Here is a 27,811-nt window from a genome sequence, read left to right as displayed (position 1 = left end):
AACCGGAGATCCAGTATGTGCTGTTCGAATTGCATGAAGGCATCTGTGGCAACCACTCGGGGGCCCAACCCTAGCACACCAGGCACATTCGTAAGGGTATTATTGGCCTACCATAAGGCAAGACGCAGAAGTTTATGCTAGAAAATGCAACAAATGCCAAAAATATGCACCCGTTCCGCATATGCCCGCTGAGACATTAAACTCAGTGACAAGTCCTTGGCCGTTCGCACAATGGGGGATGGATATCGTAGGACCCTTACCCACTGCAGCCACTCAAAAGAAGTTCTTACTTGTTGCCACTGATTACTTCAGCAAGTGGGTAGAAGCTAAGGCCTACGCAAGCATCAAAGACAAAGATGTCACGAAGTTCGTGTGGAAGAATATCGTGTGCCGGTTTCGAATCCCCCAAACAATCATAGCTGACAACGACCCACAATTTGACAGTTCCACCTTCAAAACTTTTTGCTTGAAAATTCATATCAAGAACCTATATTTCACGCCGCGATACCCTCAAAGCAACGGACAGGCGGAAGCAACCAATAAAACCCTATTGAGTGCGTTGAAGAAACGATTGGAAAAATCCAAAGAAAGATGGGTAGAAGAGTTGCCCAACGTCCTGTGGGCCTATCGGACCACACACGGACGACCGACAGGGAATACCCCATTCGTCATCGCATATGGAATAGATGCAGTCATCCCAACTGAAATTGGGATGCCCACAGCCCGAACTGTCGTCTAGGGTCAAAAATGAAGACATGGAACTCACAAAATACTTGGATTGGGTGGATGAGACCAGAGAGGCAGCGACCATCCGGATGGCCGCTTATCAATAGAAAGCAGTTGTATATTATAATAGGAAAGTGCGACCTCACGCTTTTAAAGAAGGAACATTGGTTCTTAGAAATTTTTTTGAGAATACAGCTGAGAGGGGCCGGAAAACTCCAAGCCAATTGGGAGGGTCCCTATGTGGTGTCAAGAGCCAATGAAAATGGGTCATATCATTTGCAAACTCTAGATGGAACCCCCCTACTCCGCCCTTGGAATATAATCAATCTAAAGCAGTATTATCAATAAAAGACAAGATGGAAGTAAGAAATAAACAAGTATATTTTATTTATGGCAATAAGTTGCAAATACAAAGTGTCTTTCGGACTATTTTTTACAGAAGGAGGTAACAGTGAAAATTTACAAAAGAAGAGCTTTCATTGAGGAGGATTACGGCATAGTTTGTCCCCTTCACCCGGATGAATTGAGGAAACATCACACTTGATGCGGTTTTTTTTCATGCAACAACGGTAGCCGAAAAAATACATCTCGTCCACCTGCTTCTGATACTCTGTCTCAAGTTCCTTTCTTTGTACGGCGAACCTAGCCTCTAGCTCTTTCTTTTGGGCTATTAGACGCAGCTGTAAGTCCTCCTTCTGCTTTCTTTCAATTGATAATTCAGTCTGGAGCTGCCTTACTTCTCTACCCAGTTGGGCCCTCTCGCACTCAGCTTCATGAAGCCTGCCCTCTGTGGCTTCCTCTCGGTTCTTAACCTCTTCTAGCTCGATCTGGAGGGCCTCTTTATCGTTTTCGGACCTCCTTAAGGCCTCAACTTTCTCTGCAGCAGCGGCAAGATTAGCCTCAGATTGCTCCAATCTCAGGCGCAACTCCTCCTCACCACCCATATGATGGGAGACGAAAACCTTTATGTGATTAGCAACCCTCAGCAAGTCTGTAAAGAGTTTGCGCCGCTGCACCATGCCACGAATGCCATGAATCAGCTACAACAAAAAACATAAACCATGAATTAAAGTGTCTGCTGCGCGAAATACATATCCATTATGCATACAATGCAAAAGGAGTGAACTATATTACCATTTCTAGAGTCTCAAACATTTTCGAATGGGGCAGATCAACGTCAGAACAGCGAGGGATTTGCCTCAGCATCTCCTCCATCTCCACGCAGCTGGGAGGGCGAACGGAGATGTGGACAACTTCATTGGCAGAATCCCCCTTCCGTCGAATCTCTATTGTCAGGTTCCTTCCTTGGAGTTGGAACAACTTCTTCTTCAACAAACGAAACCTCACTGGGCAAATCATCATCCGGTACCAGTGTGGACTCGGACGGGTCCTTTCTTATGGCCTTCGGCTGAACCCCTTCCGAATGGTCCACTGGCGCGGAAGTGTCGTTCAGCTCAATGGTCTCATAGAGGCGTTTTTGATGCCTTTCACCAAAGCCTGTTATTAACACGTGAGGAGGGATTAACCTCTCCGCGGCTGGCTCATCTATCATTACCATGGCAAGGGAGTCCGGTTCGCGGGGTAGCGAACCCAGCCTCTCCGTGGCCGGCTCTTCTACGACAATAATCGCGGAAGGCGCCGGCTCGAGGTGAGAGGGACTGGCTTCCTTAGCCGCCGACTGGTCAGGGGTCAACAGTGCCAAGTCATCCGGTTAAGGGCGGGGAGAGCCAGGCTGATTCACTATGGGCTCTTCTTCGACCGGGGGTGCCAGTCATTCAGAAGCTGGAATGGAAGGCCCCAACCCATATTGGCCCGGAACATGTTTGGGAGGGCTTGATTCGCTCGAAGAGGCTGATAAAGAAGAGGGAACCGGGAATTGAATTACAATTCCCTTGGTGGGAACCTTCTTTTTCCTCTCCACTAAAGAACGAGCCGGAGGAAATGGCGTAGGGCGTTTTTCACTGGGTGCCCTCCGCAAGGTTCCTTCCTACCTCTTCTCCTCCCTTTGGTTAAGGTGTTCTTGGCAAGCTTGGGCGTCTACCTTGTGTGCCTCCGTGTAAAAGGGGAGATCTTTGAGAACAAAGTGTTCTCCGGACACCACCTTTTTAGGCAACCGCCTTAGAATTATATTGAGAATGTACGGCTGGGATATTTGAGTGACTGCTCGGAGATTTCGCGTGGAGAGAAGTGTTTGACAGTTCTTCTCGCCAACTGCAATCTCAAATAGCTTGTTCAACCGATCGAACGAAGCTTTTTCCACCTATTCAACCAATCGACCCCTTTTATTCGTACCTACACCCATGAAAACAAGACATGTCAGCAACTTAGCAAGACTAGCCAAACTCTCAACACAGAAAATAAGAGAGAATATATTCCCACTTGGGATCCTTAGTGATTGGTTGGGAACAAATTCCTTCTCCCGGTGCACCAACAAGCCCGCCCACGGACCCTTGACTAGCACGTGTCCTCTGACAGCCCCTTTGGTTGAATCAGGGAGGCCAGTCACCAGTTGAAGTGACGGAATACTGGCGGACAAGCTGAAGATGTCGTTCTTCGCCTTCTTGATGGTATAGACAAAGATGACCTCTAGTAGGGATAAGTCCAAGCTGAACAGCATATCCAGAATGCTGCAGCCCATCAACACTCGGATCACATTGGGATGAATCAAAGTCAAAGGAATTATCATGTAGTGGAGAAACTGCTTGAAGAGAGATGGGAGCGGAAGACGAAACCCCGCGTTGAACTGTTCCTTAGTGAAGCATATAGGGTTATCTCCTGACTTTTCAGTAGGAACAACATCACCTTCTAGTAGCTGGACGGACACTTCGTTTGGGATACCAAAGCGTTCCCGGAATTCCCCCTCACTTAAAAGCTTAATATGTTTAACTCGTCCTCTTGAGCCACCCTTCTCGGCCGCACCAAACGTAACAATTTCTTTTTTCGGAGACATCTTTAACTGAACAATACCTGCATTACATGAAGCTACCAGTCAGAGCGCGGTCATACAACACAGGCTCAAATCGCGTCACTGGCGGATGCACCCAACCCCTATATATTGAAAAGCCATAAAGCCATAAACCCTAACTTCATCTCCCGAATGGCTAACCCTAACCTAAGGTCTATCCAGATGCCTCGCAAACCCACCAACAAAAACCACATTCTCAGCAACCTCATGAGCAGAAAAACCTCTGAAAACCCTCGAAATACCCCAGATATGCCCTATCAATGCCTAACACGGCCTAGTCCCAGCGGGATAATTTCCTCACGCCTCTCACTCTCGCAGAAACGACCATTATCGTGTGTTTCTACCAACCCAGTCCATTCCCTCAGTTACAAGCAAGTGATATCATAAGCACAGCAAGCAGAAAAAGAAAGAAAGAGTGAAGCAGCTAACCTTTTAGAAAATTGCTGAAAAGAACTGAAGTCCAGTCACCACGCTCTGAACCTCTATCTCTGGAGTATCAAGAAAATTTTTGAAAGTTGAGAGTGGAGTGAAAAGTATCATCAGAAGGCATTGGCCCACTATCTATAGGGACAAAATCCCTGGAAACTCCAAACGACAGGGAGTCCAACCGCACCAAGTTTCAAAGCGACACGCCGCCTGACAGAGTTTTCAAGGATGACACGCGTCGTAAATGCCCTTCATGGGGGAGCGCCACGTGTCACTACATTCCAAAAGGAGAGGGAATTTTTGAGAAGTCAGTATTTTTATCCCGCCTTTTCTGCATGGGCCAGAAAAGCGATATAAAAGGGGGCATTGTGGGATCCCTCCCAAATCTGCCACGTGGCCCCCTCTCACCCGACCACACGGATAATCCCCCTACGGACACATGGCATCGCTCATTCCACCCGGGGGATGTTAAACAACAGAAGATTCACCTTCTCTGAGGTACATCTCACCCGACACATACTGCCGGGTGGAAAGGGGGCACTGTTCAACTCCCCCGGTGTGGACCCCGCATTTCGGCTCATGCGTTTCCCACTCGATGGCGAGCTCGATTTTTATTCTGAAAATTTTGATTTTATTTATTGTTTGAAAATGACTTGGAGTCGCCACTTATTTTTGTTTTACTTTTAAAAGGGTAAACAAAATAAGAAAGAAAAACCCTAAATGTGACTCCTTATTTTGGAAAAGGCGGTCTGTGAAAAACTGGATCGGGTTCGGGGGTCAGGTTACTTATCAGGAAGGTACGGTAAAGACCGTAGCACCCCTCTAAGTCCCTAAAATCGGGTCTCTACTAATAAAATGAAGCTGACGTGGCAACCAATGAGAAAGTCAATGAATACTCAAATCAATCATGCACGTATGAGAATTAGAAACAAACATAAGGAGTGACCATGATGCGAGAAAATACATACCTGGGTGGCGAACCAATATGCGCTATCGAGAGGAGGGTTAGTGCACAATTAAGGAATAATTTCGAGCATGTCATAGAGCAAAATAAGATCAATCATGCACAGCAATCGAATCAATCAAGTAATCAATCAATCATAAGTCACATATGTGGGGCCCCCACCAAAGCCCGATTATTTTTGCATGAATTAATTCCATAAATTCCATTATTCGGAATTACGGAAATTAAAGTTTTGCTTATTTTAAAACGTTTTAAAATGAAGGAGATGTGGAAATTGTTTGCCAGAAGGAAATATGGCAACAAAATTTTATTGGAAATGAGATTTTTGAGTGATCCTAAAAATTCTAAAGATGAGAATTTGAAAAATAAATAAATAAATAAAAATAAAATAAAATTATTTGAAAATCGAGATATTGGAAACTATTTGAAAACGGGAAATTTGGAAATTATTTTAAAATTGAAGATAAAGAAGTAAATAGATAAATAAAACTAAATAGATAAATAAAGGACACGTGGCCTAAAAGGTGGTCATGCATAGTTGCTTGTAAATTGGGCAGCCAGTGCTTCTCATACTCTCAGCATCAGGATGTTCCTTGATGTAGTTGCCCCATGTGTCATCCTTAGCCGTGATAATGCATGTGTTTTCATCCCAATTAAAGTCACTTTGATCAAGAAGCGCCTTGATAGTGACATATTGCATCCTCAAGACATCATACCGATTCTTCAGTTGGTCCTTATCCCATTTCAATCCTGGTCAACCTTCTAGCAAGTCCTCAGCCTCCATAACTTCATCATCTGTCGCAGGCACTAATCTCCCATCACCGTCAACCCGAACGAGCTTATACACAATCGAGTCAGCAATCTGCTTCGAATGAGTTGGTTCGGATTCTCTTTTCTCAACCGCACAATCCTCGAACTTGGCTTCATCATTCTCCTCAACTCCAACCACTGTTTCTATATAAAATCCCCACATGCAACCCAAATACACAAACATAGGAGTACTTCGCGAATGATCGCCGCGTGGCCTGCTCTTAGTTCCAAAGCTGATTTTCCTAGCGTGGAGCTCCTTGATAATGTTGGCTTTCTCATCTATGATCTCTGATAACGGTGATGAATCTGGAACAAGATCTTTCCCTCAGCAACTATCACAGATCCGGGTCAACATATCAGCATCATTTGCGAACCTTAAATCAACCTTTGCATCACCATTTTCAGTTAGCGAGCCAAAAAAAATACACCTCAGAAAATGATTAATCAATTGGTAATTAATAAGGCTGACAGGAAGAACATCACAGTTGTGGGAACAATGGAATAGCATTTTAAAGATTTTCCCCTGGAAGCCGTCAATCCCGACGTGATACTTAGCAAGACCATGCTAGCTGATCCTGGAGGTGGAAAAATCTCTCACACTGCACGACCCAAACACAGCAACACTGTCCCTTGTGCCAGTTGCCCTGATGAAAGCTAGCATGCCTATATACATACAGCCTGCAAGTGCTGCACCAGCAACTGGACCATGCAAATTCCGGTGTGCTTGGCAAGGATCTTCGTGTCACGGATCATAAAACTGTAGATCAGTGGTTGCTGACCCATCATTTGAACTTTGTCGACCACGAACATTGCCAAAAACTTATGGAGACAACTCCTGATGAAAAACAAGGCATGAATTGCGCTGAACCAACCAAAGAAAAATACAGCCCGAGTGATATACATTGTTACATGGATTCCCAACAGCAACGCCCCTGAAAACTCCAGCACCGCTGCTGTGAACACTGTCTAACAGAATGTCAATACTCTTGAATTCACCAATGTCTTCATGCGTGGCAGCCAGGGCATTGCTGAATCCTCCAGTGAAGCTAATGCTCAGACTTTTTTCAGACACTTCTGGTTTTCTCCTCTAGGAACCAGCCTGCAACTCCTCTAAGAACCTCCCCCAGGAAAGAAACTTCTCCTCCCTTCTTCTTGGCCTTCATTCCGGTTCTCTCTCTAAAAACCATGTCGTAATAAAACCAGTCATCATCCCATGTCAAATGGTACTGACCTGACATCAGTTGGAATATCTCTCCGATCATGAGTGACTGTATGTGACCGTTCTCCCACTGATGGAGCTCGCCACGTGTTCCCAGGATGAATAGAGGAATTGCCATGCATGCTCAAGTCTCTATTAATAGGCACCTCATTAGACTTTCTATAAGGTGTGCCATCTTCTCTCAAAGTCTCAGCATGGAATTAGTTATCTGGATACATCTGGTGGCCCGACATGGCTATCTTAGCACCTTTGAAGCCATAGTCCAAGCTCGGGTTGGTGGTGAACCTCCTGGTTGTTGCTCTCACGGAGCTGAGTTTCTTTCACTCCAGCAGGTAGCATAGCTTCAACCCTTTGCCCTGATTTTACCCTATCCGAGCATGCTTTGTACGCTCCACAGAAAATGCTAAACTGAAGATTCGATGACGATACTCATGAAGAATAGGAGAAACCCTGCCGCAGCAAAACACCCATGAGACATTACATGCATAATATTCCCACAAGGCTATTCTCTTGCATTGACATGGCCCTTACACTCTTGCCATGATAAGTTCAGGCATCAAAATGCCAGAAGAAACTGGTGCCTCTAAACTTGTCTTTCCCGCCACCATCATCATCATCAGACGCCTTCGGCTTTTCCTTCCCTATACCAGCAGCACCAAGTAGGGACTGTGTTCTTTTTGGGGAAAAGCTACGTGCATTCATAGAATTTGTGAGACCCCTCGTACCATCTGTAAGGCGAGACACGCTGCCGCTGTGGTGGTGGTGATGGCGGAGGCGTTTCGCCGCCGGCGGCGTCATTCGAGGACAACTGAGTTTGGTATATATCACTAAGCGATGGCGGGAACCGACCCTCATAATCTGACCCATGTTGCCAAGGCTGTGCACATGATTAATCCTGTTAGCTGCTCGCTATTGAGCTCATTTGGCACCCTAAGAGCCATATGCATCTCGTCCACTGGGAACCCTGAATCTGTGGCAGTAGCCAAAGCACCACCCTCTCCCCTCAAACACAAACCAGAACACAAAACCAATAGTCCAAAACAAATCCAGGAACGTGAGCCAGAAACCAAAATGTGGATTGAGATACCGGAAATGGAGGAAGAAATAAAACAAGATATAGTGTACCCATGGCAGAGTAAACAGAGTGAGCCAAATATTAAGTGGGATCCCCTTTCATATCAAGATCCAGGGGTTCCGACCAGTGGTTTAGCAGAAGAGTTTAAAACCAATAACAAAATGGGAGTGAGCCATGTCAAAATAAACAAATGCCAAAGGAGAATAACACAGTATCACACTCATATCTGAACAATCAGCTAATACCCATAAGAACCAGAGACAAAATAGAGAGAATGTAAGGTAAAAAAAACAAAGGGGTGAGTGAAAAATGGTCCAAAGAAGTTACCACAGACGTACCTGGAGATGTTCTTTCCCCGTTCTTGCCCTCCAAACTACCAGAAGAAAACTGCTTCTCTTACCTTCCAACCACTGTTTCTCCCTGAAAGCTTGCTCCCCCTCAGCTCGCCCAAAACTCCCATGGAATCTCCTCTGTTTTCTTTCTTTTCCTTTTCTCTCTAGTCTTTCCTTTCCGTCACCAGCCTCTCAGCTCTGCAGCTCCCTCCCTAAAAAAAAAAATATCTTCCAACGGCACCCCCTCTGCCTCCACTACCCTGCAGCTGGCAGAAAAAACAGGTATCCCTCTTCCTCCATGCATGCAGCTGGCCATCTCTCCATAACAGAAAGCATGCTCCTTCTTCTAGAATCTTCCTCATCTTTACAGGTGTCGCTCTCCTATTCGTCCTCCAAATCCACTATTTGATTCCACTAATAGCCAACCCGAGAGTGACACGTGGCCAAATATGTTGCAGCAAAACAAGCCCCACATGGGGGTCTACACCCGGCCAATCCATATCCAGAGCCATGGACGCCTTCACCCGGAGTATACCTTTGGCCAACGATTCAGTTTCCCCTGACACATCTTACCTGGAGCATACTCTCAATTCACCGGATCCATTACTGCATGGAGTCAAGAAAGCAACTCCGACAATGCTTTTGACCAAGTCCCTTAAGTTATCACTCATCTTCAATGCAAGACGTGCTTGATGGGACACTCGTAAATTTTCTCAGGTCGCCTGGCGTATCCCACGTACTGAGAATCATAAATTGAGGTGACAGAAACGCCGCCTGAACGCCCTTTTGACAACCGTCACCTTGCGTTGCAAAAGTCATGATTGCTTCGCCACCCTATGAGCCACAATCATGACCATGGGACCCGCTAGCCCAACAAGGACACCCCCTCTTCTTCATATAAAAGCTCAAAGGTAATTCTCAAAAGGGGGGGGGGGGGCAATAGAGAAATTGTGGAGAAACGCTCCCAAAAAATTGCTTTCAATCAACTCCCAAAATACTAACTTAAGCTTCGGAGGGTGTGCCCGGACAGCCTGTCTGGACATCTTTTTGTAGGAAGAAGGAAAGAGCTTTTTCTGCATTGATCAAAACTCCATTGCTGGTGGTTGCAATCGCCACGGTGGAATTTTGGCATCAACAAGGAGGATTTTTATGTTTATGTCATCCAGAAACCTGATGGAATATGAGTCAATTAATTTAAACATAAATAATTAAAAATTTATTCATTTTTATGTTTCTGTTTTAAACTCTGATTTCATTTATATGATTAGGTCTTAGTTGTACAAATATATGCTTTCATTTGTCCGCCTTTAAATTTCAATTTTGGGGCCCATGGAATTAGTTTGTGGCCCCACAAGACAAAAACCATTGAATGCATACCACCATAGTAATGGAGGTGGCCACATGGAAACCTAATTAAATTCCATGCGGCATAACTCTTAGGGATTTTTGATAAAAATCCGGTAAATTTAAAATTAATTTTTAAAAATATAGTGTATTGGAAAATATTTCCAAATCTATAAGAATTTTTTTCACCACCACAGTAACGGAGGTGGCCACATGGAAACCTAATTAAATTCCATGGGGCATAGCTCTTAGGTATTTTTGATAAAAGTATGGTAAATTTAAAATTAATTTTTTAAAATATAGTACATTGAAAAATATTTCCAAATTTATAGTATTTTTCACCACGTGGATATTAAAAAAATTGAAATTACATTAAATAACAATTCCACAAAATTGAATTTATATTAAGAGACACCTTTCATAATTTTCATGAATTGCATAGTGAAAAAATTGAATTTATACTAAATATCTTTCTTCAAGAGACGTCTTCCACAATTTTCATATAAGTCATCAATTAAAAAAATTGAATTTATATTGAAGGTGTTTTTTCAAGAGACTCCTTCCACAATTCCACAAAATTAAATTCATATTGAAAGGAAACCTTCAAGAGACACTTTTAATATAATTTCAATTTTTTCGATGAGTGGTTAATACTAAAATTGTGGAAGGTGTTGTGGAAAGACACATTTAGTATAAATTTAATTTTGTGGAATTATGGAGACACCTTTAGTGTAAATTCAAATTTTTTTTTCTAAATATATATGACTAATGGAGATATTATAACTGTTCTAGACTCTCAAGGATCATTAGAAACTGTATATATAAAAGGGTGGGGCAGCTAAAAGGACTTGTCTAGTTGAATCATTCAAGCCAACAAGACCGCAAAATCCTTTGATCGAAGCAGATAGACGAGACGACTCTTGTTGTTAATGTCAGGTAAAAGTTTCGTACATCTAATGGGATAAGGCCTCTCTATAAACTATCAAGCTTAAAAGGCTTGTTTATTTTGTGAATATATAGAGTAACCCTTTTAGGTTGAGGTTGTAAGACCGAACTCTAACATTTGACCGTTTGAGACCTAGTCGAACTCACGTGCTTTACTCCGGCTATGACATGGCCTGCACCCATGGGTACGATAAGTCTTGCCACCACCATCTCCTTAAGTAGGAAGTTATCCACCGCAATAAGGCCAATGCGTCACACTGAGGGGGAGCTTCAAAGTTGCAACGTCCCTTTTTGCTTCAATGTCTAAGTTAAGATTAGGATTTTAAAAATTTTGGAAAAATGTCTCTTGAAGAAATACATTTAGCATAAATTCAATTTTATGGAATTATGGAAGATATCTCGACACATTTAGTGTAAATTTATTTATTTTTTTTAACATATACTATTGATATGAAAAATATGGAAGGTGTCTCTTCAAGATACACGTTTCAACGTGAAAAAAAGTGTCATAGATTGATTAATAGTTTTGTAACTACAATTTTTTTCAACCTCCCATTTTTTAAAAATTATTTTTGAAACTAGTTGTAGAAGTTAAAAAGGCACTGACTCTTAGCTCATAATTTGGGCCTAACTTTTCTTAGACTCAAAATTCGGACCTGACTTATGGGCCTAGGCTTTTGGGGCAGAATTGAGTAGGGATGGACCTTCTATTCAACAACCAATTTTCCTAAAATTAAGCTTAACCTTTTAGGAATTGCACCTACAATATATATCATGCACTTTAACACCCTCTCTCACACATTACCTCTGTTTTTGGGCTTATACAAGATTTATTTAATTGGGCAAATAAAGATGCAGTTGTGAGGTTGGAACACTTGACCTTCCGTCAAACAAGGTTCTAATACCATGAATCACTAATTTTCATAAAAGCTTATCCTTTTAGAATTTGGACCCATAATCTATATCGAGGACTCTAATACCTTCTTTCCATATCTAAAGCTCAAAAAAGCTCAAAACTTGACGCATAGGAAAAAAAAAAAAAAACTTACAATTTATAATATTTTATGAACTATGAATTTCATCAACTTATTGTATTCCAAGTTATGATTTATATATTATATTATAGTTGTTATATAAACCAATAATTTATATATTTATGAAATATAATTTATAAATTCCAATAATTTTTAAATTTGAATTTATAATATATAATTTATGAAAACTACACCAGATAAACCAAAAAAAAATTATAAAACCCAAAACAAATGTACATTATATTTATTAAAAGTAGATAACATAACAAATTAAAATGGTCTTTGGTGGACTTCTTTGGCTAGATGGATCAATTTGAAAGTTCCTACAGCAGTTAGATTGTCACAAATATTACCTATTCGTAGCATGTAGTCAAGCATGCTCAAGCCACCTTTGCGTATGGTTTGAAGATGCAGACGAAGCTCCATTATATGAGCTCGAGAGGCAGAAGCGAAACTATGTCGTAAAGATTCCCAGATTTCATGAGCTGTGTTGTAACTCATGATCTGAGTCATCATCGGTTCAGTGAGTGAGGAGTAAATCCAACTCATCACCTATTGATTTTGACGCTGCCAAGTGATGTATTCTGGATTTACAACTGGAGATTTGATTGTTGTGGCAGAGATAGAATTTGGATCAGGTAGAAAATGTGGTGGACATGGTCCGATTCCGTCAAGAATATCATCAAATCCGCTTACAATGACCACATTAAGCATCTAATTGTGCCAAATGAGGAAGTTATTGCGATCGAGTTTGATCGTAAGAGATTGACCGGGTGATGGAAATGATTGATTCGTCATCTGAGAAGTAGTTTGTGTTGTAATCAGACTAGATCCAGTGGTTGGAATTTCTACAGAATCTTGTGATGGAGTCACATTGGTTGAGTGATCTACCATTGTTGCAAGCTCTGATACCATGTGAGAAGTGGAAGAAAGCTGAATGAAATAAAACTGAAAAACAGAGTAGAACAGAGGTTTCTTGAATCTTCTAAAAGCTTTATTCTTTGAGATTCATTCACACGTTTTGTGAGCAGTAACTCTACATATTTATATGTATTTGAAGTTAGTTATACCTTATAACTAATTATCTAACAGTACCAGAACTAATCATTTAGATACAGGTTTCTAACTAATTCTGTTTAGTTACAACTGTACATGGCTTAATAGGTGTGTGGTTCAATTTAAAAGAGGCAGTTGAGATGGCTGGCCTAGCAGGGTTGTGCCTGTTGGAGTTTAAGGGTATGGAAACAAAGACTAGCCTAAAACACACAAATAAAGAAACAAATGAATAAAAAGAAAAACTTATTGGCTGAAGCGTGACAAGTATTGTCCTTGAAATAGATCCACCCTCCTCGAAGACGAACTCGGTGCACTAGGGTACCAGTGGTCTACCTCTAGGATGCGAGCGAGATATGTACAACTCGAGCATTCTAAAAGTGTGTACAACTCGAGTTTTTGAATAAATTCCTCTAAATAGATGTATGAAAATACTCTTTGAAAAACTCTTTGAAAAATTCTAAAAATTTGTTATTCTTAGTATAGAGAGGGGTGGCCTACTTTTATAGGTCACTAACACAATCCCAATGGGAATCTACTTGTAATTAGAAGATGACACAAAGTGGAAGGTTATTATACTTATAAAAGGAATGAAATTCCACCAGCATAATCCCAATAGGACTCTTCCAAAAAATATAAGATTAATAAAATAAAAGTAATTTCGAAAGATAAAAATAGAAATTATTTACACTCTTCCTACAGTGTCCACCATGGTCTGGATGATGCCAAAAACACTGCCCGCCTCCTTGCTTTTCTCATGCACAGAGGCTTCAAATTCTCCATTACAAACTCACTGATGCGGCAAGCTACAGACCATTCAGAGTCTTGGAAACAATCCCCCGAGCTCCTGTCCTTTCCTGAATATCACCCTCAGAAACTAAGGGAACCAACCATTCCCCTATTCCAGTATCACCCCTATTGCTACTGTGGAGTGAAAAGCAGCAAAGGGATGGTGAGGAAGCCTGGGCCAAAGCAAGGGATCTTCTTCTTTGGGTGTGGGAACTGGACTGCAGCTAGAGGTGCCCGTTGCCATTACTTCGAATGGGCTTCTCCTTGACATATGTATGGGAGAGAAGATTTCTCTGTCCTTAAGATGGCAAACTAAGCTTTGTTACCTTCTATAAGAAAAGAAGAAAAAAGAAAAAAAAAATGTGGGTTGTCACTTAGTGGAAGCAAATATACCTGAGAAAGTTGCTTGGTGGTATTTCTGGTTCATATAAATAGTAGTATGTCTGCCAAAATGCATCTATCAGTCATTTTAGGGAGAAGGGGAGGTCCAACCAACTCTGAAACTGACTTGATTGACAGGAGAGGAAACAAATTGGGAATGTGAGGAATGGGTAGTAACTTACATGCTGCTCTCAAACATGCTTAATTATCTTAAATAATATGTTGATAGTGAGACCCTTTGTTTTCCCTATGCATTTCGACTAGTAGAGTTGCTTGCATTGAACCTGGGATGCTAGTCTTACATTTCCTTTGTGTGTGTGTGTGTGTTATTTGTTTTGACTTCTTATACCAATTGCTGTTTCAGTTTCTGCCTTTGTATTTAGGTATTTCAGGCCTATTTTGTAAGCCTCTTCTGGTTAGGCTTCTGGCTTTGGTTTCTAAAATTGGGATTGGGCTTTCAAGCCAGGCCCATGTTAACTGAGTTATCATCCTGTTTAAAGGTGAAGTTATCACAAATTACAGGGGTTTTTGCCATTTTTGACTAGCATGTGTGGTCCCAGTTTAAGGACTGAAAGCTATGGATTGGCATCATTCAGTACAATGATATCAGCATAACACCAAGTGAAACTTGAAAGATTTGCAAGTATTATGTTGCTGTTATTTTTATTTTTGACTTGTTCAGTTTTTTCCTTGGTATTCAGGTATTTCAGGCCTGTTTTGTAAGCCTCCTCTGGTTAGGTTTCTGGCTTTGGGGTACTACAATTCAGATTGTTTAGCCCATATTAACTGAGTTATAACTGGTTTTCAGAGGATAGTCATATCCAATTCATATCTTGCTGTTACCTTATGATGCGAAGATGATAAAGTTGAAAATATGATTTGTCTTGAAGAAAGAGGAAAAACCTAGGAGAAGTTGGCCAACCTCTTCGTACTCGAAAAACATCACTTTCTAAATCTAATTCTATGGCAGCTTCTATTCCCTTCAAAGAAGCTGTTGGCTCTCTGCCTGAAATATTTATGTCAAGGGGATAATAAGAGGGATTATTCTACTTTAGGAGCTGATGGGATTGATAATTAGTGTAAAGAGGTTATATTTTACATAACTGATAGGAAAGATATGTAATAATAAGGGACAAAAATACCCTTTTCAAGTGGAGCTAGAGACACCAATATGAATGAGGAAAGAGAGAGTGATCAGTCCATAAAAAAACAGTGACATGTGTATTGTGTAATTATTCTTCAAATTGGTTTATGCATAAACAATTCTAATTCTAATTGTTCACACGTGTTCTTCTCCACTGGAAAAAAATATATTTATATTTTTTATGGTTAAATAAATTATTTATTTATTTATTTATTTTTACTATAAAAAATAAAATAAAATAATTAAATAAATTTGTGGTAATTTCTATTTCTAACCTATCTTATATTTATATTTTTTTTTTATGGTTAAATAAAAATTTTATTCTTTTTTTTTTCATAGCAAAAAATAAAATAAAATAAAAAATAAATTTGGGGTAATTTTTATTTTCTAACATATCTTATATTTATATTTTTTATGATTAAGTAGAAAACCAACTTTCATTTGTTATAAATTATAAATATAACTTCTTATTTTTTTTAATTAAATATTAATGAATTAATGGTATTTTTTTTCAAAAAGATAGAAACTCTTCATAGTTGGACGAGTATTTTGTACTGTTTAGGTTATGTTGGGTTCTTAAGGAAAGTAATTTTCTCACCTATGCAAAATATTAAACAAAATCAAATATAATTAAAATTTTATATATATTTAAATTATTTAGTTTTAATATTGAAGAGTTAAAATAAATATAATAAATTTAAAGTAACATACAAAAATAATTTATATACTTTAAATATATATATTTTTTATTTTCTTTCTTTTCACTTTTTCTCTCACATTTTTTTTTTTTTTTTAAATTTCCAAACTAAACATAGCATTAATGAAATTCCAGAGAGATGAACTTGTTCAAGGGATTACCATACATTTGTATGAAGATTTGAGAGTAGTTGTTCAAACTCACTACTCCTGTTCTATATCTTTTCTGCGTGAAAAGCTTATTGGGTTTCTCCTCTCCATGATAATAGAGACAATGATCATAAATAATGAGACGATATATTAATGTAAACAAATTTTTGTTCATGGTATAACATGACTCAATTGTACTCGTTTCATTTTATGAACACAATGCCCACTAAAGAAATGAAACTATCAACTAATTGAAAGAAATATCCATTTTTATTTCAAGGAATTCATAATAAAGCCAAGGTACAATATCAACATATATCAAATTTGAAATTTGGATTATTGAAAAATATATGACAAAATTTAGACGTTGATGAAGAGTAAGTATAAGACCCTGGGATAAATAAAAGAGATCATAAAAGTTTTACATCTTGTTATAGAACTACCTAAAGGGGCAAATAGGTAGTGCTCTTTCATTTAACCTAATTTTTATTTTTATATTTATCTTGAGAAATTTATCAATTAAAATGGAAAATCAATCCCACACAAGGACACATGATATACCTGGAAAACCACCCAAAGTGTGGATGTAGAAACCGCAGGCCTAGAGACCATAGATCTCAAATCCATTATATGGAAGGAAAAATCACAAAATTATCTCACAAAAGCCATCACTAAGACTTTAACCTATACTAATTTTCAAATCTGTTATGCAATATCATACATATTCCCAAAGGATAACTCAAAGCATGGAGGGGATGTGGACCTCTTTTACAAATCTAAGAATAATTCACCAATTGTTTTGAGGGTTTTGTGTTAAGCTTTGAGTGCCTGATACTTTCCAAAAGATATAGTAGGCTTAGAATTAATTTTAAATTCATATTTTACTAAAAAAAAAATAATTTAGGAAACTTAGAAAATCTTAGAAAGATTTAGGAAGGTTTGTTTTTTGTTTTTGTTTTTGTTTTTTTTTTTTTTTAATTCACAAAGATTTCATTTGAAAAAAAAAATCCTTTTTAAATTAAAAAAAGACTTGAAAATATTTTCTTTTTTAAATTGTAAATTTAATTTTTTTTTCTAAATTAATTTAAGTATTTGAAAAGATTTTCCTCTTTAAGTTTTTAATTTTTATATATTTTTTTTCAAATTAATTTATTTCTAATTTCCATAAGTCCACCATACTTGCCTTTTTAATCCTAAACTGATTATGGAACAACTTTGAATCTTTAAGAGGGGTGTAGGTTACATAAAAGTACGTATAGTCAAATATTAGGATGGATGGAATAAAATTGCTAATTCTTAATCTAAATATGATTAGACATAATTAATCAAAGATGCATAGATATATTATATTTGGCCCATTATGTCTTTAAAATAGATTAATTTTGAAACTAATTTTTTAATAACATCCATATCAAAAATATGAAATATGAATTTTTTAAAAACAAAAATAGCATCTATCATTTTTTTATTTTATTTTAATCTCATCTTACATCCAAACATCTGTCGAAAGTAAAATTGTAAGGAAAAAAAAAACCATAATGAGACTATATTTACAATTCTCAATAAGTAGATATATATTTTTTTCAAATGTGTGGATTATCTTGTGAATGATCGATGATGTGAATACTTGATATAGATTCCTTGATAATAATTATTCATAAGAATTTATTTACGTATGACTTTTCTATCCCCATTGAATACGGTAAAGTGATTGACCGATGATGTGCATACTTGATATAGATTCTTTGATAATAATTATTCATAAGAATTTATTTATGCATTACTTTTCTGCCCCCATTCAATACAGTAAAGTGATTGACTGATGATGTGAATACTTGATATAGATTTCTTGATAATAATTATTCATAAGAATTTATCTATGCATTAACTTTTCTATCCCATTGAATACTATGTAGTGATTGATTGATGATGTGAATGCGAATATTTGATATTGGTTCCTTGATAATAATTATTCATAAGAATTTATCTTTGCATTGACTTTTCTACCCCATTGAATATGGTGAACATCTTAGTCATGGAACACATTTTCAATTTCTATACCCCCATTAGGCATGGAACACATTTCCAAGTAAAAAGGTCCACTTACATGCATTTTTTCCAAGTAGAAAGGCCCACTTACATGCATTTCTATACCCTATTAGTCATGGAACACGTTTCCAATTTCTATACCCCCATTGGTCATGGAACACATTTCCAAGTAAAAAAAGTCCACTTACATGCATTTTTTCAAAGTAAAAGGCCCACTTACATGTATTTCTATACCCCATTAGTCATGAAACACATTTCCAAGTAAAAAAGTCCACTTAGACGCATTTTTTCCAAGTAAAAAGGCCCACTTACATGTATTTCTATATCCCATAGTCATGGAACACATTTTCAATTTCTATACCCCCATTAGTCATGGAACACATTTCCAAGTAAAAAGGTCCATTTACATGCATTTTTTCTAAGTAAAAAGGCCCACTTACATGCATTTTTTCCAAGTAAAAAGGTCCACTTACATGCATTTCTATACCCTATTAGTCATGGAACACATTTCCAATTTCTATACCCCCATTGGTCATGGAACACATTTCTAAGCAAAAAAGTCCACTTACATGCATTTTTTCCAAGTAAAAAGGCCCACTTACATGTATTTCTATACCCCATTAGTCATGGAACACATTTCCAAGTAAAAAAGCCCACTTAGACACATTTTTTCCAAGTAAAAAGGCCCACTTACATGTATTTCTATACCCCATAGTCATAGAACACATTTTCAATTTCTATACCCCCATTAGTCATGGAACACATTTCCAAGTAAAAAGGTCCACCTACATGCTTTTTTTCCAACTAAAAAGGCCCACTTACATGCATTTTTTCCAAGTAAAAAGGCCCACTTACATGCATTTCTATACCCTATTAGTCATGTAACACATTTCCAATTTCTATACCCCCATTGGTCATGGAACACATTTCCAAGTAAAAAAGTCTACTTACATGCATTTTTTCCAAGTAAAAAGGCCCACTTACATGTATTTCTATACCCCATTAGTCATGAAACACATTTTCAAGTAAAAAAGCCCACTTAGACGCATTTTTTCCAAGTAAAAAGGCTGACTTACATGTATTTCTATACCCCATAGTCATGGAACACATTTTCAATTTCTATACCCCCATTAGTCATGGAACACATTTCCAAGTAAAAAGGCCCACCTACATGTTTTTTTCCAAGTAAAAAGGCCCACTTACATGCATTTTTTCCAAGTAAAAAGGCTCACTTACATGCATTTCTATACCCTATAGTCATGGAACACATTTCCAATTTCTATACCCCCATTGGTCATGGAACACATTTCCAAGTAAAAAAGTCCATTTACATGCATTTTTTCCAAGTAAAAAGGTCCACTTACATGTATTTCTATATCCCATTAGTCATGTAACACATTTCCAAGTAAAAAAGCCCACTTAGACGCATTTTTTCCAAGTAAAAAGGCCCACTTACATGTATTTCTATACCCCATAGTCATGGAACACATTTTCAATTTCTATACCCCCATTAGTCATGGAACACATTTCCAAGTAAAAAGGTCCACCTACACGCTTTTTTTCCAAGTAAAAAGGCCCACTTACATGCATTTTTTCCAAGTAAAAAGGCCCACTTACATGCATTTCTATACCCTATTAGTCATGTAACACATTTCCAATTTCTATACCCCCATTGGTCATGGAACACATTTCCAAGTAAAAAAGTCCACTTACATGCATTTTTTCCAAGTAAAAAGGCCCACTTACATGTATTTCTATACCCCATTAGTCATGGAACATATTTCCAAGTAAAAAAGCCCACTTAGACGCATTTTTTCCAAGTAAAAAGGCCCACTTACATGTATTTCTATACCCCATAGTCATGGAACACATTTTCAATTTCTATACCCCATTAGTCATGGAACACATTTCCAAGTAAAAAGGTCCACCTACAAGCATTTTTTCCAAGTAAAAAGACCCACTTATATGCATTTTTTCCAAGTAGAAAGACTCACTTATATGCATTTCTATACCCCATTAGTCATGGAACACATTTCCAATTTCTATACCCCCATTAGTCATGGAACACTTTTCCAAGTAAAAATGTCTACTTACATGCTTTTTTTCCAAGTAAAAAGGCCCACTTACATGCATTTCTATACCCCATTAGTCATGGAACACATTTTCAAGTAAAAAGTCTCACTTTCATGCATTTCTATACCCCATTATACACGATAAATAGATAGTTGAATGAACTTGTCTTATAGGAAAAGAGAAAGATACTTGAATTTATTCTATAACTATATATTCCACAAAAATAAGTCATTCTTATGATAAGGCTGGAAGTTCCATATTCCATCCAATTAATTCATAGACACATAATTTGAGGAATTTTCTACCCTTCAATAAAACTTAAAAATAGATGCCACTGGTCATGGAATACATTGCCATATAAAAGGGCCTACTTACATGCATTTCTATACCCCATTATACAAATAAAGAGAAAGTTGAATGAACTTTGTCTTATAGGAAAAAAGAAAGATACTTGAATTTATTTTATAACCATAGATTCCACACAAACAAGTCATTTTTATGATAAGGATGGAAGCTCCATATTTCCATCCAATTAATTCGTAGACACATAATTTTATGAATTTTCTACCTTTTAATAAAACTTAAAAATATAAATTAAATAAAGTTTTCTATCTCATTAGAAACTCAATAGATAAAAAATAAGAGTACGGTTTGAAAGTGTGTCTAATATAAGTACTTTTTAATTTGTAGAGCTTTTATCAATAGTAGTTTCACTAAAAGGGCTTTTATAGAGAAGTGATGTGTTAGTAGCTATATTATTAAAGAAATAATGACACTGGTTTGCTATTAAAAAAAATTACCTTCTTTTCATACTAGTTAAGTTACCAAAAAACAAAAATTAATCATTGTAAAAAAAATGGAAAAAAATTGTAAGTTTAATTTTAAAATAGATGAGCCATAAGAAAACATATATTTCTTGAATTGAATAATTTATTCCATCATTGAATTTTTATTTTTATTTTATTTCTTATATTTATGTGTATTTGGGGTAGAAGCCAACTCTTTAATTGTTAAATCAACTAGAAAAAATTTATTATCATTACATGGAAACCGTGGACCAAGTATTCTTCTTTTGTTGAATTAAAAACAAATTAAAATAATGTAATATTATTTGGAAAAAAAATACAAAATTTACATTTTGAACATGTCTTTTTTCATAATACTTAGTGTAAAATTTGAATACATTACAATAACTATGCATAACTTCAAATAATACGTTTGTTTTTAGTGGTTTTTAACTATTTTTAAATGTTGGGTCGACTAAATAGTAATTAAATGTCTTTGTTTGTTCAAATATAATTAATATATTTATTTTATTTTATATATAGTTATGATAGAATATTTGAAGAATAATAGTTCAATGAAAAATAGTGATTAACATATTTGAAAATATCAATATTTGTTATAATAATAGAAATTTTAGAAATTAGTAGTTAACATTATTGTCCTTAAAAAGTATTTTGTATTTTTTTGTTCTATGTAATTAAAACGGGATATAATTTGAGAGAACCTAACCCAAAATAAAGGAAAAGTACAATTATTTTATTAGATGTTTCTAAACATTTAAAAATATCAATTTCTTATAATGGTAAAAGTGTTGAAAACAACAAAATTACTTAAATAGGTAAAATATTTTATTTATGATTTGATCTCCAAGCTTTCAAATATATTTCAAAAAGTTTTAAGTTTGAAAAAATAACCCTTTTAATTGATCAAAAATAGAAGAATTTTTTCTTTTCACTTTTCACTCAAACAATTTGTCTAGAAAAGGTGATGAATTAAAAAACAAACACTTGTTAAAAAAGAAAAAAAAAAGAGTCTAAGATATTTAGTACTAAAATTTAATAAATGGGGCCCATATATAGTTGGACCATTACATCAAACAAGGTCATTGAAAGGGCCATTCTGATATAATATCCAATCCAAATGTTTGAATCATAATTGTTGATAGGAATTAGCAATGCAGCCACTTTTTGACTTCATTCAAGGCCACAAAAGTCTTTATCAAAAGGGCATGCAGTTGATTAGAAAGATATTTTTTATATTGATGTATAATTGTATATATACATTTTAATTAATAGCTAAGATAAATTTTAATTGACAACAAAGAAATTATTTTGAATAATAATTAAAAACATAAATTAATTATTTTAAGTTGATAAATAATTCAGTTTACACTATTATTGGAACATATATAAAAAAAATTCAAGATTAATAGAGACAACATAAAAAAAAATTGAAAACAAAAACTTATTGAGTTAAGGCATTTTTTTGTACGATGAAAAATATAAGTATAATCACGTTGTGTCTATTTCCATTTTTTTATTTTTCTAGTACATGAATAGGAATTTTTTTTTCTATATTTTGTTTTTCAAAAATAATTTTATTAAATTTTAAAATCTATAAATATTTAAAAATAAAATAACAAACCATATTTGTTAAATAAATGTTAAAAATTCATTTTTTTTTTAAAGAAAAAATAGAAACAAAAATTTTATTTTATACATAAGCCAATTCTTCATTAACAAAGAATTGATGAGATACAATTCCATGCATACTCTATTCTTTTATTTGTGGTTGTCTATTGTTAATCTACAATTTTAAAAGTTTTCCCAATTTATTCATGTAAAATTAAAGAAAAATGAAAATAAAAAGGAAAAAGCTATTAAAAACTTCAATGTTTCAATTACAAGCCATGTGGCCTATTCTTTTTACCCCATTGATGTTCATATTCATAGATGCAAGTAGAGTATTGGTAAGTGAATCATGCTAATGGAAATATTGCAAGTAGAGCGTCAAAACTAACTAGCTTTATGTCTAATGCTAATTAATATATTTGAAAACTTTGTTATAGGAAATGACTATGTAGTTAACAAACTAGCTTTATGTCTAATGCTAATTAATATATTTGAAAACTTTGTTATAGGAAATGACTATGTAGTTAACAAAAATATTAGATGCATGTAGATTTGAGTTGGAGTGTATAAATAAGTAATGAATAGCCTTCATTTCCACCCATCCAATAATGGCCCTTCAATATCTTTCATCCTATTCCTCACTCTCCCAACTCATCACCATTCTTTGCTTCTATATCATTCTTCATTTCCCCTTTTATTCATCGTCGTCATCATTTCATGTCTCTTCTACATCTACTTTTACTTCTACCACTTCTCCTTTGATTATTGAGCAAGAAAAAGAAGCACTCACTCTTATAACATGGAAATCTAGCCTTCATACTCAATCACAATCTTTCCTTTCTTCTTGGTCTGGAGTTTCCCCATGCAATCATTGGTTTGGAGTTACTTGCCACAAGTTAGGAAGTGTCTCCAGTTTAAACCTTCACAGTTGTGGTCTAAGAGGTACGCTCCACAATCTCGATTTCTTTTCACTCCCTAATCTTCTCACTCTTAATCTTTATAACAACTCCTTCTATGGAACCATTCCTATCCATATTGGTAATCTTTCCAAATTGATCACCATCCTTGATTTGGGTTTGAATAATTTCAATGGCATCATACCTCACCAAGTTGGATTGCTAACATCTCTTAGTTTTCTTGCTTTGGCTTCCAACCATTTAAGAGGTCCAATCCCTCATTCAATAGGAAACTTGAGGAATTTAACCACATTGTATCTTTATGAGAATGAGCTTTCTGGTTCAATCCCTCAAGAAATTGGATTGTTGAGATCTCTTAATGATCTTCAGTTGTCAACGAACAATCTCAGTGGTCCCATCTCGCCTTCCATAGGAAACTTGAGGAATTTAACCACTTTGTACCTTTATCAGAATGGGCTTTCTGGTTCCATCCCTCAAGAAATTGGATTGTTGAGAACTCCTAATAATCTTTTATTGTCAACTAACAATCTCAGTGGTCCCATCCCGCCTTCCATAGGAAACTTGAGGAATTTAACCACTTTGTACCTTCATACTAACAAACTTTCTGGTTCGATCCCTCAAGAAATTGGATTGTTGAGATCTCTTAATGATCTTGAGTTGTCAACTAACAATCTCAGTGGTCCCATCCCGCCTTCCATAGGAAACTTGAGGAATTTAACCACTTTGAGCCTTTATGAGAATGAGCTTTCTGGTTCCATCCCTCAAGAAATTGGATTGTTGATATCTCTTAATTATCTTGAATTGTCAACTAACAATCTTAGTGGTCCCATCCCACCTTCCATAGGAAACTTGAGGAATTTAACCACTTTGTACCTTTATCAGAATGAGCTTTCTGGTTCGATCCCTCAAGAAATTGGATTGTTGAGATCTCTTAATGATCTTGAGTTGTCAACTAACAATCTCAGTGGTCCCATCCCACCTTCCATAGGAAACTTGAGGAATTTAACCACTTTGTACCTTTATCAGAATGAGCTTTCTGGTTCGATCCCTCAAGAAATTGGATTGTTGAGATCTCTTAATGGTCTTGAGTTGTCAACTAACAATCTCAGTGGTCCCATCCCGCCTTCCATAGGAAACTTGAGGAATTTAACCACTTTGTACCTTTATCAGAATGAGCTTTCTGGTTCCATTCCTCCCGAAATGAGACACCTTACACATTTGAGATCTTTAGAGTTATCTGATAATAATTTGACCGGCCAACTACCGCATGAGATATGTCTTGGTGGAGTACTTGAACATTTTGCAGCTCAAGGAAACCATCTCACTGGATCTATCCCAAAAAGCTTGAGAAACTGCACTAGCTTGTTAAGAGTTAGGCTAGAAAGAAACCAACTCGCTGGAAATATAACAGAAGATTTCGGTATGTACCCAAATTTAATTTATATTGATTTGAGCTACAACAACTTGTATGGCGAGCTTTCACCTAAATGGGGGCTGTGCAATAGCCTGACAAGCTTGAAAATCTCCAATAACAATATTTCTGGTATGATACCACATCAACTTGGGGAGACAACCAAACTAGAACAACTTGATCTGTCTTCAAATCATCTTGTTGGGGAGATACCAAAAGAATTGGGTATGTTGAAGTCAATGTTCAATTTGGTGCTAAGCAACAACAAACTTTCAGGCAACATTCCTTTGGAATTAGGAAATTTGTCCGATCTCACACATCTTAACTTGGCATCAAACCATTTAAGTGGCCCAATTCCCCAACAAGTCCGAAACTTTTGGAAATTGTTGTCCTTGAATTTGAGCAATAATAAGTTTGGGGAGAGCATTCCTGCTGAGATTGGGAATGTGATCACTCTTGAGAGTCTTGACCTTTGCCAAAATATGCTGACAGGAGAGATACCACAACAGCTCGGAGAATTACAAAGCTTGGAAACATTGAATCTCTCCCATAACAACCTCTCGGGTACCATCCCACCCACTTTTGATGATTTGCGAGGCTTGACATCCATAGATATATCCTACAATCAGTTGGAAGGTCCGCTACCCAACCTCAAAGCCTTTCGAGATGCTCCATTTGAGGCATTAAGAAATAACAAAGGTTTGTGCGGTAACATCACTGGTCTCGAGGCATGCAACACCGGCAGAAAGAAGGGGAACAAATTTTTTATTTTGATTATACTCCTTATTTTGAGCATTCTATTGCTTTCATTTATTTCTTATGGAATTTACTTTCTTCGTCGAAGGGTAAGGAGTAGAAAAATCAATTCTAGAGAAGTAGCAACTCAACAAGATCTATTCGCAATATGGGGCCATGATGGGGAAATGTTATATGAACACATCATTGAGGGGACTGAAGATTTCAACTCAAAAAATTGTATTGGCACTGGAGGATATGGAAATGTTTACAAGGCCGAGTTGCCTACAGGTCGAGTTGTTGCTGTGAAAAAACTTCACTCAACACAAGATGGAGAGATGGCCGATCTAAAAGCTTTCAAAAGTGAGATTCATGCTTTAGCAGACATACGACATCGCAACATTGTCAAGCTTTATGGCTTTTGTTCATGTTCACAAAACTCATTTTTGGTTTATGAGTTCATGGAAAAGGGAAGTTTGAGAAACATTCTAAGCAACAAGGAAGAAGCAATAGAGTTTGATTGGGTTTTGAGGCTAAATGTTGTCAAAGGCATGGCTGAAGCTTTATCTTATATGCACCATGATTGCTCCCCTCCTTTAATTCACCGAGACATATCGAGCAACAATGTTCTGTTAGATTCAGAATATGTAGCTCATGTATCCGACTTCGGCACAGCTCGGCTTCTGAAGTCAGACTCATCTAATTGGACTTCATTTGCAGGAACTTTTGGTTATATTGCTCCAGGTGATTTTTGTTAGTGACTTGCTTATCTCTAAACTGCATCCATACATGTTTATTAATGTGTTATTTATTGCATCGGGATGGAACGGTATGCTCAATCTTTAATACCTCAAATTTTTTTTTTGCTAAGAAATTAGGATGAACATGCTAATTTTTTTTTTTTTGAAATTTCCATGTTTAATAGTTAGCTCTTTAATATTACATTTCTCTCAGTACAATTTTCTTAATTGTTTTCTACATTACTTATTTGTTTAGATTATAATGTTAAATATTACCTATTTTTGTTGGGCTATAAGCTTATGGTGATGCGTAATTCCAATCGATGCATGGTAGAGTTAATAACACAACATAAGACAAAAAAAAATTAAAATTAAAACTTTTGTAATAATTTAGCAAACAAAAGCATGATCAAATATTCCTTAATTGCAGAACTTGCTTATGGCTCAAAGGTGGACAGTAAAACAGATGTTTATAGCTTTGGAGTGGTAACATTGGAAACAATTTTTGGAAAGCATCCTGGGGAACTCATCTCATCGCTCTTTTCATCAGCGTCCTCGTCATCCTCATCACCATCAACTGTTTATCATTTACTGTTGAATGAAGAGATAGACCAACGTCTCTCACCTCCTATGAATCAAGTGGCTGAGGAAGTAGTGGTTGCAGTGAAGTTAGCACTTGCATGCTAATCCCCAATCTCGACCAACCATGCGACAAGTTTGTCAAGCACTCTCAACACGGTGGCCGCCATTGTCAAAACCATTCTCCATGATTACTTTGGGCGAACTGCTTGGTCATGGAGGTGAAACTACTTGAGGGTCTTCACTCCTCCCTGTTTATATATTTGTTATCATGCATTGTGTGCGCCTTGGATTTTACTTTTCATTGTCTTTGTATTATGTTTTCTTATTTCAGTCAAGTATAGTTTGCACAAAAAGGTTTTGCATCTTGCTTTATAAATCAAGTGTTATGCAAGTAGCTTTGAGCGAAGCTTTGATTCATTATGAATTGCTTCATGATTAAGTCTACAAATGAGTTAATAATGAAAATTTAGTCGAAATAAAGTCTTCATCTATCCAAGTAAAACCCTCAGTACCATCCATCCCATGTGGTCATTCATTATTAATATTGCATCCCTATCATCCCCACCAACTCGTGCTACAAGATACATAACCATATCTGGAATACTGTAAAACCATTTCTCATTTATTCTTATATACGAATTACTTTGGAAAGAGTGTGTTTGGAATTTAAAAAAAAAATGTACAGATAGGAATTCATCTGTTTAAAATCAAGTTATTTTCATAAATTTAAAAATATTTAAAAATGATACATTTTGTAAAAAGGAATGGTTATGGTTGTAGTTCTAAAAAAAATTACCATATTTTCTTCTACATAAATGAATTGACTAATTTTTT

The 27,811-nt window shown here is 36.6% G+C and overlaps 1 protein-coding gene across 1 annotated transcript; it reads left to right on the top strand.

Moving 5' to 3' along the window:
- Nucleotides 1-7,944: 7,944 nt before the first annotated feature.
- Nucleotides 7,945-27,354, top strand: LOC117928266 (probable leucine-rich repeat receptor-like protein kinase At1g35710). The gene is given in 5 exon segments (XM_034848179.1): nucleotides 7,945-8,352; nucleotides 23,879-25,683; nucleotides 25,762-26,399; nucleotides 26,826-27,078; nucleotides 27,080-27,354. Coding segments are annotated over 5 exon segments (3,234 nt in total). The 3' UTR covers nucleotides 27,210-27,354.
- The last annotated feature ends 457 nt before the right edge of the window (nucleotides 27,355-27,811 follow it).

The sequence above is a fragment of the Vitis riparia genome, chromosome 13, assembly GCF_004353265.1.
Source record: "Vitis riparia cultivar Riparia Gloire de Montpellier isolate 1030 chromosome 13, EGFV_Vit.rip_1.0, whole genome shotgun sequence".
Taxonomy (NCBI): domain Eukaryota; kingdom Viridiplantae; phylum Streptophyta; class Magnoliopsida; order Vitales; family Vitaceae; genus Vitis; species Vitis riparia.
Note: the sequence above shows the minus strand (reverse complement) of the source record. Positions and strands in the feature narration are given on the sequence as shown.